The sequence below is a fragment of the Camelus ferus genome, chromosome 9, assembly GCF_009834535.1.
Source record: "Camelus ferus isolate YT-003-E chromosome 9, BCGSAC_Cfer_1.0, whole genome shotgun sequence".
NCBI lineage: Eukaryota > Metazoa > Chordata > Mammalia > Artiodactyla > Camelidae > Camelus > Camelus ferus.
Genome location: NC_045704.1, coordinates 59,492,568 through 59,506,584, shown reverse-complemented (window position 1 = coordinate 59,506,584; position 14,017 = coordinate 59,492,568). Strand labels below are relative to the sequence as shown.

At 32.9% G+C, this 14,017-nt stretch overlaps 1 protein-coding gene across 3 annotated transcripts in view; it reads left to right on the top strand.

Annotated features, from left to right (window-relative positions):
- MAN1A2 (mannosidase alpha class 1A member 2) overlaps window positions 1-14,017 on the top strand; it is a 149,054-nt gene that overhangs the window by 87,970 nt on the left and 47,067 nt on the right. For all 3 annotated transcript variants that reach the window (XM_032486948.1, XM_032486947.1, XM_006184283.3), the window contains exons 9-10: window positions 10,079-10,194; window positions 12,498-12,717. In XM_032486948.1, the coding sequence (XP_032342839.1) occupies window positions 10,079-10,194; window positions 12,498-12,717 (336 nt within the window). The remainder of the gene's footprint in view (window positions 1-10,078; window positions 10,195-12,497; window positions 12,718-14,017) is intronic.

Sequence of the window (14,017 nt, the reverse complement as noted above, 5' to 3'; positions counted from 1 at the left end):
ATCTACTGATCTTATCTGAACTTGCTCATGTGTCTACAGTTAGCTGGCAAGTCACCTGGAGGCTGGCTGATCTAACTTGGCTGCGTTTGGGAAGATTCAGCTCTATTTCATGTGGTCTCTCATCATCTATCAGGCTATACCATGCTTCTGTTTATGGCAGAAACAGGGTCCCATGAAAAGAAGTGAAGCATATAAGTCCTCTTAAGATTTAGACTTGAAACTGGCACAGTGTTACTTTTTACACATTCAGCTGTACAAAGCAAGATACAAGGCCAGGCCTCCTTAAAGGAATGAGAGTTTATTTCATACTCTTCATGTATTCCTAAGAATTCCTACTTCTTATCCTTTCCATATTTGCCTCACCAATCTCATCTCTTCTTACAGAATGAACTATGTCTTATATATTGATGAGATCCGAATCAGCGGTTGGCAAACTATAGCAGGTTAACCTGTGGCCTGGGTTTTTTCGTGTGACCTGTGAGCTAAAAATGGTTTTATACATTTTTAAAGGGTTGTTGAAGCAATCAGCAGCAGCAGCAATAACAACAGAAGAGGAGCATGCAACAACGCGTGTATGTTATCTATTTACAGAAAAAATTGATTCCTCGCCTAATATAAGTCAGTATTTCATTACGGATTTGTCTTGGGCTTTAAACTCATATCCCCATATGTACAGGATATTTGTTCCTGACTATTTAATTGGTACTTTAAATTCAATATGTACAAAATGTTATCTCATCTTTAGAACTTACTCCTTGTAACTTACTTCACTCACACTCCACATAGTCTGGCATAGGCCAGGAACTTGACCGTCCGATCAGACTCTCGTTCTGTTGTTTTTAACTTCTTAGTAACTCTAAAAATCTGTTCCTTCACTTCTTACCTTTTGTTAATTTAGACCTTCAGTTCTCTCCCTCAGTTCAGTTATCACCTCTTACAAATTTATCCTCCACGATGCTCTCGGCATGATCTAATCATCTTATCACACACTTAAAATTTATTTGATGTGTTGGGACTAAGAAAAGATTGTTAAAGTGTAGTGTTGCCATTTTGGTCTGGCTCTGCGGTAGGGTACAACCAGAAAAATGCAGAAGATTAGGGAGCAAATAGATAATGAGAAAGAAGCAGCAGTAAGTTCAAACTCTTTTAAGAGAGAGGAGAGGAATGGAATTGGATATTTGGGTATTTTTACAGCATACATTCTTACCACTGTAGTCAACTGAGTAGTTTGAAATATTTTATCCGGACATTGAGCTGTGAGAAAATTAAAAAGCCCTAAGGCACAAAGATTTGTTTACAGGAGATGCTGAAACTCCAAAAAGGAAATCTTAGTATCAAGTTTTTTGTGCATTCTTCTGATAATCCACATTGATGAGATATTATAAGGTTTTTTTTTAATCTTTCCAATGTATGTTGCATGTAAACATTGAATATACTACAATTAGGGACATCTCCATATTGGGGGAATTAGGAAAATTTTTTAAATGTTTGTATGGAAATTTTATTAAAACTTAAAAGAATGAGTACTTTGGGTATTTAATACGCTCATTTTCTTTTTTTGTTGAACTTACTAAGTAGTAGGTGTTATGCTAGGTATTGCTCTTCATCCCCTGATTATTTGTTTCCCTAAACTGGAAAGAGTAAAAGAGTATGACAATGGATTCATTTTATTAAAAATGTGATCTTGTTCATTAAAAAAAGAAAAGATAACCTTAAACACAAGTTACTATAATTGTGAAATGCTATTCACACTTGAAAATGGAAATTTAGCCCTTCATTTAATAATGACTTATTGAGCACACATTACTATAAGATGCTATAAGATGCTGGTGCTATAAGATATAGGAGGAAGCTTAAGCCAATAATATGAATATTGTCAAGTTGCTCACAGTTTAGCAGAGTCTCATTTCCTTTAAGGTAACTCAAACTTCTCAGCACATTAACAAAACTACTTTAAGGATCATTATTTATTTTATTTTCTTATTGATCTATCACTTGTCAAGTAGGTTGTATTAAAACCTCCTGCTGTATTTGCCAATTTTTCAGTGTAATTGTATTAGTTTTGGCTTTATACATTTATTTTCTCTCTTAGTACACTTTTTAAATATACTAATTTTAAACTTGTTTTTAAGAGTCTACTCCATTATATGCTTTTCTTTGGAATAGTGAATTCTCCTGTTTGTAAAGCTGAATTTGTTAGCAGTTCTTTCGTGACTAATTTTCCTAATGTGCATAGGGATTTTCATTTGCAAGCTTATCTTGAGCCAGAACTTCACAGTGTGTGTATTTTTCTTTCCACTCTCACTTGCTCTTTCATTTCTGGCAGTTTTATTAATACCTTCACTGGCTCATCAGTTCAGAACTTTGCCTTTTTTATACTGGAATCTCAGCCTTCCTGAGACTGTTACACATCTGATTCCCAAAATATATAGCAGTTTATCCCAGTTTCAATTGTGCGGCTGTTTCTGCTTCCTCCTGCTGGTCTAGGTAATTCATTCTGTACCCAGAGTCCCCACCACCAGTGATTGCTTTGAACCGCATTACCTTAGAGGAAGTAAACTTGTAAATGTCTTTATTTACTTCACTTTCAAGAAATAGAAACTTCTACGTTTAACACTCTGAGTTTCTTTGTATTTCTCACCCACTACAGTTTTTTTTTTTCAAGTATGGCTGTGCTTTTTAATAAATATTTTGTCATTTATTGTTGGTATATGTTTCAGGAAGGAGGTGGGATTTTGCATGAAGTTAAAAGATTGTCTTGACAAGAGTCATTATATAACTGTTACAGTTTTTACAAGGCTTTTCTATAAAATAGATAAACAAGTTTATACTGTACAGCACAGGGAAATATATTCAATGTCTTGTAGTAGCTCATGGTGAAAAAGAGTATGAAAATGAATATATGTATGTTCATGTATGACTGAAGAATTGTGCTATACACGAGAAATTGACACATTGTAAACTGACTATAACTCAGTAAAAAAAAATTTTTTTAAAGTTTTTCTATATAACAGGTAGAATCATCTTGAATAACATGGTGGTTACAAGCTTACTAGTTCTACACCATCAGCAAATACTGGAGTAAACAGATTCCCTAAGCTCCCACATGTTTTAGTTTTTGTTTGTGATAGAATAAACAGTGGGAGCAGATCCAGGAGATGGGGGGGATAAGTCAGACACATACAACATTAACTAATTGCAGAGTTATCCATTATCAAGAAGTCAACTTGAGAAAGTTTTATTAGGATTTCTGCCTTATGGTAGAAGATTAAATTATATAACTTTATCACTATGGCTAGCCATCCACAGTGAAATGAAGGTACAGAAATATAGATGGGAATAAACACATAATAGTAAAAAAAAAAAAAAATCGGAGGCAAGTGGGAGATCATAATGGACAAGATATTTCAACAAATTTGCGGCTGAGAGTGGGTGACTAGAACTAAGAGAGGTACCACCTAGAATGTACTATAAAGGACTAGAGAAAAGGCAATGGATGCAATCCCAGAGATATTTTGGGTTCATAAACAATACGAAGAAGTAATTGAATACATAACTGAAAAATAGAGCTAAAAGCAGATATTTATTCAAGGTCGTTATAGGGAACATGGGCTCCACCTGAAATTCTTAGTCACCGCATCACTCCTGGCGTTTACCAGTAGGCATAACTATGAAGCTCTTTTTAAAAAAACTGAATGATTTCATTGAGGAAAGGTAAGACTTTTCATATGAATGTTGGTACCCCAGAATAAAGCCTCTTTTCATTCTAAAATTTGAGCTGATCTGCAGTTTCACAATATACACCCTATTCCTGACTGTAAAGCAAAGCCTGCCAGTTAGCCCACCTTTCCTTAACGTGGCCTACACAGAAAGCATCTAGTCAGAATTCCCACTCAGGAGGGAGACCTAGTGACAAGCAGGTCTACTCAGTGGAGGAACACCTGCTGGTAAGTGGAGGAAACCCACACTAGCTACCCAGCACTTCAGACTTAAACATGGATAAATAAATAATAGTTTATTGATATGATGGGATATCATATAGCAATGCATGTAAATGATATATAGCTGTGTACAGCAATATGCTTGAATCTTACAAAGTGTTGCAATACAGAAGCCAGACACAGGAGAATGAATGGTGCCATCTGTTGAATATGCCAGTAGGAAAAACAAAGCAATAATGATTGAGAGAAGGAATTAGGTGATACCTGTATAAAAAAATCAAAGTGATTACCTAAAAAATAAAGGTACTGGTTACCTTTTGGGGATTGGTAGTTGTGATTGAGAAGGGGTACATGAAAGACTTTTGGGGTACTGGCATTATTCTAAGCAGAGATTATACAAATGTTTATATGTTATACAGAGATTATATGTTCTCCATAATCATAAATAAGCATAACATATATGTTTTAATGCTTTTCTCTACATGTTGATTTCAGAGTAAAGCACATTTAAAGTCAAAAAGGAGATCCTAGAAGAGACTGAGGCAAGTCAATAAATATTCTTCATCCTGTTTTATTCAAAGAACTTTGAGATAATATATTCATAAAATAGGAATAGGATACTATAAAAAAAAAAAGAAGCAATTAGGTAATAGGTGAGAGCTCAGAGATGTAAAGTATTTAAAACTTCAGTGAAAGGACCAACGGATAAAATTGATTTTTAAAAAATTTCCAGAATACAGAGGAAGAAGACTAAGAGATTAAATATGAGAATCAATTTTAAAAGAAAATCAGTCCAAGAGGTCCAATTTCCAACTAATAAGTTTTAGAAGAGAGAATTGAGCAAGTGAAGTAGACAAAATAATCAGAGAAATAATAGAAGAGAAATTTTGCAGAGCTGAAAGATACTAATCTTTAGTTTGAAAAGTGCCCAACACAATGAATGTAGAAAATAAATTTAACCAATGTCAAAATTAAGATTTTAAAGCTTGGAAAGGTGAGTTGAGTGTGAGTAGGGAAATTGAGAACACATTGAGGCTATAAAATAACACCAGATTTCTCACCAGTGTACAGGACATTGGAGAAGTGCCTTCCAGAAGCTCTGAAAGAAAATAATTTCCAATCTTGAATTTGATATCTATACAAAATAAAATAAAGAGTAGAGCTTATAGTAAAGACATTCTCAGACACTACGGTCACATCCCATATAGTCTTTCTTGGGAAATTATGTGATTCAGTATGACAGGTGTAAACTGAGACATAGGATTGAGGAAATAATGGGTCTAACTCAGAAAGCAAGGAAAGAGAAGTCTCAAGGTGATACTGTACAGTATGTTTAGATAATAACCTGAGTGGGAGGAATCCCTCTAGGGAAATACGAGGGTTGGGGGTGACTCAGTAGTAAGTACAAGTAACATGACTGAAAGGCTGGGAAACAAAAATGATTAAAAAAAAAAGATGGGACCTAACACTAGGTTCTAAGTCTAGGAATACAATCTCTTATGCCTCAGTTTCCTCATTAAAAAAAAAAAAACAACACCCTTCCATCACCAGCCACTTCCAGAGAATTGACATGGACAATAATGACTTGTGCATCTAAAGACTCGGTATGAAGTGTAATGATAAGGCATTCACTTTGAATGTCCTTGTCTGAAGATCTTTACTCCTGTAAGCTAAAGGCTTCACTCATGCTCAGCCCTTGGGGTATTCTCTGAAATCTCGTCTTTGCCTAGCATCCTAGGCAAAGGGAAGAAAGTTTAAACATTCTTGGTTGCAGATTGGTATTTTTAGCACTCTTTGAAAAGATTAGATTGCTTTCCATGTAATTCGCTTTTCGTAATATTAGCACTTGTATTTTAAGAGCATGTAGCAGGGAGCTATTGTTAGAGAAGACAAGATTAGAATAAAATGGCTGAGTTATAAGGTATATTGCTCATTCTCTTCTTTTGCTGAAAATATCTTCTAAATGTCTACTTTCCAGTTAGCAACTCCAAAGTATTCCTGGTCCAATGGACTGTAGACATATAAGAATGACCAATAACCAACTTTAAATATTTGACCTTCAGTCCCAGTCTTCAAGAATGATGGGAAACTGGCTCATCTTTGATTTTCCACAAAGTTCTACCAGTGTTTCAGATCAAAATTCAAGCCCTCAGTGAAAAGAAGCATTTGAATATCTGTCTTCCTTATTTCCCCTACTTCTTCCTGCTATTTCTTGTCTCTTTTTACTACTTTTAAATGTCACATAGCACAAAGAAAGGGGAGTGACACTTGAGAAAAGTTTGGGTCAAGAAGAAGGTAAAATAAAAGTTTGTGATTGTCCAGAGTTTCAATTATCCATGCTCTCCCAATAGACTGTATATTATATATGTAAATAAATATGTGTTTGTATATATATATATGTGCCGCATACACACACACACACACACACACACACACACACACACACACAGTTATAGATAGACAAAAGGAAAGAATGAAAATTAACTGCAGGTCATTAGATACTTTAAAAAGCATTCAGATACTAGTGTAAACCCAGGAGGTTAATACAGTAGACAAAAATGCCCTTTTAAGCAAACAAAACATAAAAGAGAATATCCTCTCTTCACCAAAGCCAAATATTGTACTGTGCTTAAAACAAAGGGTGGGAGACAATAGAAAGGCAACTAGATTATCTGGGGGGAATAAAAGAAAAGCTATACAAGAAAGTCATGGTTAAAAATATGAGGACAACAAAAATATGGTATGATTTCAAGTAATTGATGAAGTCTAAGAAAAGACTAGGCAGCTGGTAAGTTTCTAATGGTATCATTCACTGAGTGAGTCAAGACATTTGACGTAACCACGATATTGAGGTAGCAGTATTGATATGGATATTTTGTCATGGTTGTTTTGATACAGTAATTTTAAAATAGCTGCTCTCAGCAACATGGATGGACAAGGAGATCGTCATTCTAAGTGAAGTGAGCCAGAAAGAGAAAGAAAAATGCTATGATTACCACTTATATGTGGAATCTAAAAAAAAGAAAAAAGGTTCAAATGAACTACTTATTATTTATAACTTAGATGATTGATTTCTTGAATATGTGCAAGCACATCTGACTGTCTTTTATGATTGGATTACTGCATTCTGTTGATTCTTATTTTGTGGTTGTCTTTATTCCTTTGATAACTATGTAAGTTTAAAAAGCTTAAACTCTAAACTGTTCTTAGAAACAATGATCAGTACTTATATGTAAACTAAAAAAATGCATTATATTGAGTATATGTATTTACATGCAATATATAGTATGTGTGCAGTCAAATTGTAACAATTCAATTCTACCTAATAAAACTGAAAAATGAAGAAAAATAGCTGCTTTCTAAGTATAAGATCACTGTCTTCTTGTTCATTACCAAATAGCGTGTTCAGAAGGCATCCCTAATCCTTTCTCTGTCCCAAATACCCATTAAGTAATGGAGACTTTTCCTGGTGTATTCAATACGATTCTAATATTTTACAAGTATGTGTTATCTTTTATGATTTTTTTGTAAGTATAAAATGTTTAAATCTGTTAGAATTAATTTAGCATCTAAGTATAACTTACCCTCTAAACCCATCATCATGTATTACTAGCTATAAAATTCTTAAATGTTAAATCTGATGAGTGCTAAAGCTATTAGAAATTTAATTGTGATTTTCTCATGCAGTCTGAAGCTTGGAATACGGAATCATATTGTAACTCTGTCTTTTATTCCTCTAAGCCTCTTCTCTGATAATCATCAATGTTAGAGACTCAGGAAGCCTACATAAAGCAGAGGTGTTCTTTTTCTAGATATTTAGATGGAAAACAAAGAAGATCGTTAAGCTAACATCATAATTAAAAGTAACTTGCCATTTTATTTGAACTTGGTAAAACAAATGTATGGTGTTAGAAGTCAGAAAAATCGTTGTCTTTGGAGGTTTGGGTATTGGTTGTAAGGGTCACATGAGGAACACTTGGGATGCTGGAAGCGCTCTATCTATCTAGTGGTTTTGTGGGTATATACACACAATCCACAAAATATGTAAAGATTCGTTGAAATGTATACTTATGATTAAAGAAAAAAGTGGGAAAAAGCATTCAAAATGCAGGCTATTTAAGGTACACGTGACTTTATTAGAGTATTATACATATTGTTTAAAATGAATGATGGCACTTTTCTCCCAATTATTACTTTCTACAACAAAAGGTAACGTAATTTCATGTTACATGTATTCCAGTAGTTTTACATAAAGTAAAAATTGAAGGACTCTTGTTTTTTCAAACCTTTTCTATGTCTGCAACAATATTCTTTAAACATACAAATTTTTAGTAATATCAAAACTAATTCTGAAACTTGCTCCCCCCTCCACTCCCAGCAGCATGGAATAGATAGCCTTCAGTTTATCAGATTATAGACTCACCTGGTTCTCTTTAATGATTGCATAGTATGTTTATAGTGTAGTTTTTGTAGCCAATTACCTAGACATTTGAGGTTATTTTGTTACTAATGTAATAGTGTTGGGGTGAACTTTTCTTTTACATCTATATTTGTGTATTTGTGCAAGTATTGTCATAGGATAATTCCAGAGCTAGAAAACCTAGATTAAATTATGATAACTACTACAAAATTGCCCTCCAGTTGCAGCAACTATGAACTATAACTTAATCAAGATTGGCTTTTATTAGCAGATTAAATGGTACAAACTATGTGTAACAAAGAAGCTACAAGGATATATTGTATAATACAGGTAACCTTTAAAAATTGTGAATCACTATGTTTTATACCTGAAACTTATATAATATCGTATATCGACTCTACCTCAAGTTAAAAAAAAGATTGGCTGTTAACAGTCTTTTACAGTATTTGCCAATTTAAAGAGATAAAAATGGAATCTCGTTTTAATTTCCTTTTCTCTGATCACTGGTGGAGTTGAGCTTTCTTATGTTGTTTGTTTATTACTTGTGCATGCCTTGTATGTCTTCCTTATTTAGCCATCAGAATTCTTTGTTGGGGGCATTACCCCTCATTTCCGTTACGTATGTTGCGGGTATCTTCTTTCATTCTATTCTTGTCTTACAGATTCACTTACGGTATCTTGTACTATTATATGACACTAAATCTTTTCCTTTATGGCACCTTCATTTTGTGTCGTGCTTAAGAAGATCATCTGCTTAGGAAGAGCAGATTTTTTTTTTGTATTTTCTTCTGGTATACTTATGGTTTTGTGTTTACTTTTAAGTCATTAATCCACTACAGATTTATTTTTATTAGCTAAAGATATAAATATTAATACGTATTTTTCTCCAAACAGCCAGTTGTTCCCATAACCTACCAATTAGACCATATTTTTTCATTAATTTGGAAAACCAACGATAGTTCTATATGAGTGATTGAAGGGTTGTAAGAAATGTGGTATTTTTCTTCTCAGGGAGGGTGTGAATTTTGAAACAAAATTCAAGGATGTAGGGCAGGGTTTATAAAAAGTAAGAGAGAAAAAAAGTATAGTTGCCTTGGGTTATAGTGCTAAATTGGATGGGGTTAAAAATATAGATGAGATAGATAATACGTAGGACAAACAGATATGTAGTAATAGCTTGTGAAGTAGTAATTAGGAGTCTTATTTCAACAGCTTATTATGTTATGCAAGGGATTGCAAAGGAATTCTTGGGCTCCTTGGGTAGATTTATTTTAATTTATTGCATGTGCCACAGAAATCACCATTAACCTTCCTACTGGAAAATGAGCTCTTGGTTAACATCAGATTGAAGCATATCTGATATTTACTCTCACAGCTTACATAGTTAAAGCCTTTAATACTTTAAAATGTTTGCTTTTAATTCTGGAAAAGTTTGGATGTATGACAATGTACAAACTGTAACTGATGAAAAGACTACTAACGAAGTACTACATGCAGCAGAAAAAGATTTTCTAGAAAACTGGATACATACGTGGAGGAGAGTGGTTATGGTGTACTCCTAATGGACTAAAGTTGAAATGTGTTGGAAATATGGCTGTCAATACAATGTTTAAATTATTGACCTATAGTGCAGTCACTGTAATTGAAGAACATTGTTTTTTGTCTTCTGTCTTATCTTTCCTCCGCTTCCATCCTTCTCTTTTCTCTTTTGTTGTAGATCATACATCAGTTGGCGGGCTGGGAGACAGTTTTTATGAATACTTACTGAAAGCATGGTTGATGTCAGATAAAACAGACCATGAGGCCAGGAAAATGTATGATGATGCTATTGAGGTAATTATTACAGAACATTTACCTACTTAATATATTGAATATATAATGTATTTGATAGAGATTGATGAACACTTTACTGTATATATTCACTTAGAGTTTGTTAGTATTTTAATAACATGATCATATAAAGTTTTCCTTTATTATGGCACTTCACTTTAAAGAAATTGATAAGGAATTTAGTGTAGCATATTTATGTATGAAAATTTAATTACTTGTGGTTGTTGCCTTCAGAGACTGGAAAAACTCCTGACTTCACATACATTTCCATAGACATCTCCTTTTTCAAATGACCCATTAAATCTACACGTTGAGAACTTTATGGGTAAATAGAAAGGTCAAAACACTTTTATGGTACTTGGCATATGCCAGGCACTGTTCTGACCCCTTTACATACATATGTGAAATCACTTAATCTTCTCTACCATTTTACACATGAGGACCTTAAGGAACAGAGAAGTTAAGGAGCTTGCTGCAAGTCACATAGCTTAGTTAGTGTTGGAGCCTGGAACTGAAGAGTCTAGCTTCAAAGTCTTCACCACTTATTAACCACCATTCTTTATTGCTGTATATTTATATAACCTTGTACCACAGTGTTGTGACAGTTTAAAATTGGAACAAGTTTCTTTCTTGGAAACATTTATATGTGATATTTCCAAGTGAAAACTGTGAAATAGAAAAGTATGTTAATCACTTCACAAATTATTTGTTTTCTGGTCTGGTAGAAACCCATGTCCCTGTAATAATTTAATCACTTTTAAAAGTTGTGTGTTTTGTATATAACACCACCATTCTGACTCTAGTCAGTGATTAGTAGTTGGAGTTATAGTTGTTGTTTTGTCTCAAAGTTAAACCAAGGATCTTATTGGCCTATTTACATCCTTTTTAGGGAACTAATCCCTATAGTTGTTTATAAAAACATACAGGCGTTGAAGTGATATATGACATATAGTGTTTTCCCATCGTAGGCTTTCAGTAGGGATTGAAGGATTTTGTTGACTAAGAAATTGAACTAAATTGATGTGTAATCAAGAATCTCTGTTTTAGCATGTGACTTCTAAAATACTTTATGAAGATCTACATTTTGAAAATTTGGAGTTTTATTTTGTTATTAAACTTTAAACCTAGAAATTATTTAAAAAGTACTGTTTATTTAAAATGACTTATTAATTGAACATTTGTTAAATGCATACTACATTTATAGGCTTTGTGGACTATAAGATGATGAATAAGGCTTAGTCCTTATAGTTCTATAAAACAAACGTTGTTTTAAAGCGTATAGGCTAAGTTTTTCCAAAGCTGGTTGTTATTGAGCTTGCTAGACAACAACCTGCAATAAAAATGTCAGTTGAGTCTTACTCCTTTTTATTGTCAGAAAAGTATAGTCTTAGCCATTTATAATAATTTCTACCAAAGAGAACTGAATTAATGCAATTCCTTATACTTTTACAAAGAAGTAACTCTAAAGGTAGAGAATTAATCTTTAGGCCCCTCAGCAAAGTTTGAGAACATGGTTCAGAGGAACAAGTTTTTCATTTTTAAAATTAAATATGATTATTGGACTCTACATTGTGTTATATTCAAGTTTCTCTTGCCATTCCCACTCCCTTAAGTAAAGTTGACATTGCAGAAGTAAAATTGCCATTTTTGGAGGATGGATAAAATTGACATTATTATGTGTCCCCTCTTAACCATGGCACAGCATCCAAAACAAATGCCTAAGTTTGTGAAGTAAGGGACTAAGGAGTTAAATTTGAACTGTCAAATATTTTTATAAGTTTTAGAACATACAAGGTTTCTCACCTAATGTGCCTTTTTAAAATACTTTGACAAGATGTATAGTTACATGAAAAAGGAACCATTTTAACTATTAAAATCCTATTTTCTGATTAACTTATATATTATTCTTTCTATTCATTTTTTGTTGTATGAAATAGAAATAAGTCGGCAGAGCCTTTGAGTTACAACTTGTTATTCCAATTGACTGATTATTATGAATTTCATTTAGATCAAGAAGAAAAAACCTGTAATATGGGTACTATTATATTGAAAGGTAATCTTTAGGCCAGTTTCCTCTCTCCCACCTTGTCTTGTTATAGTGATGATTGGGGTATTTGTTCAAGATTATGTGTAACTTGATTGTTTACTCCCAAACTTAATTATGGTAAATTGTCTTCCAGTTTGGGAAGGTTACTGCTTTGTAGAATGTCATATTACCAAGGTTTTGTGTTAGCCAAAAGCATGTAGTAAATTTGAATACTAGCAACTTTGCCTCTTAAACTTTGAGTGTCTACTCTTTCTCGTAGGCTATAGAAAAGCATCTTATTAAGAAGTCCCGTGGAGGTCTTACCTTTATTGGAGAATGGAAGAATGGGCACTTAGAAAAGAAGATGGGGCATTTGGCCTGCTTTGCTGGGGGAATGTTTGTCCTGGGAGCAGATGGTTCCAGAATGGATAAAGCTGGACATTATTTAGAGCTCGGAGCGGAAATTGCACGTACATGTCATGAGTCATATGACAGAACTGGTAAGAATATTAATAATGTTAATTACTTAGTCTAAAATAATTTCTAAAAAGTTAAAAATATATCCAGGAATTAGAAGGAAAATATATAGGCATTTTTCACTTCAAAATAATTTAATATAGTAAATCATCTTCTCAAGAACTTGAGTTTTAATTCTGAAAATGTGTTCCTGCATCTTTTTTAAAATTATTATTCTGAGTTCTGGTTTTGTTAATAAAGATTTTGAAGAAGTTGTTTTAAAGACAATAGGTAGGACTTTTATGAATATATGTGATAACATAATTTATTTTAATATGGAAGAATCCATTTTAGCCATTTATTTCAGCTTCTTAAAATCAGTTACAGAATTGATTTAGGTTACATGCCTTGCCTCTCCTCTTGTGAAAGTAAGAATAACCAAAAGATATCAGTTAAATTGAATGTATAATTGGTAACTAGGTAACTTGTAGTTTGTCAGTAAATTCACCAATAATTTTTAAGTTGTTCATACCTTTAAAAAGACCCTTTGATGATGCCTATCTTGGAGGACTTGTATGAATTTTATTTTCCCATGATTTTACAAACTAATCTGTGCCTTTGAATTATCTTTTATTGGCGTACAATTGACTTTTATTACATCTGATGTTTTACTTTAATTTTTTTTAATTTGTGCATGTCTCTTTCTTTAATTTTTGCATCTTCTCAAGTTCTTTTTGCCTGGGCACTAAATTATTTATGGTTTTGACCCAATTTTTACTTGTTAGATTAGTTATTTTCCTTTTAGAAATGATATAGCAAGTATAAATGGGAAATTTAAGATAGAGAATAGAAATTAAGTGCAAGGTAGAATGTTATGAAATTATTTTTTTACATTTCTTAAACAAAAGAACACCTAAGAAATAATGCCCTCAGAAACATGAAATCGGTGATTTGGCCAAAGTAATGGATGTGATATTAGGCTTGTACATTTTTACTCACCAACTCCTCATAGAACGAATATGTTATCTTTCTGGTATGTTTTATTTGTGACATTATGAATGACCAATAAGTGAAATAAAAGTTTTAGTGAGAAATTTAAAATACTAGTTCATGCAACCAATTTCTACTTCAATTCAGGTGATAATATCATAATTATAGAAGTTATTATCTAATTTAAAGTTAGCCTTAAGATTAACATTTGAAAACTCTATGTGATCACTTAATCAGTCTTTGAGAAAAGAAAAACAAGAAATCCAGACAAAATGACGTATCTTGCTATTTATTGGATTATCATCATCTTGGTGCTTATGATGTTTGACTTATCACTTAAAAACATTTATTAAA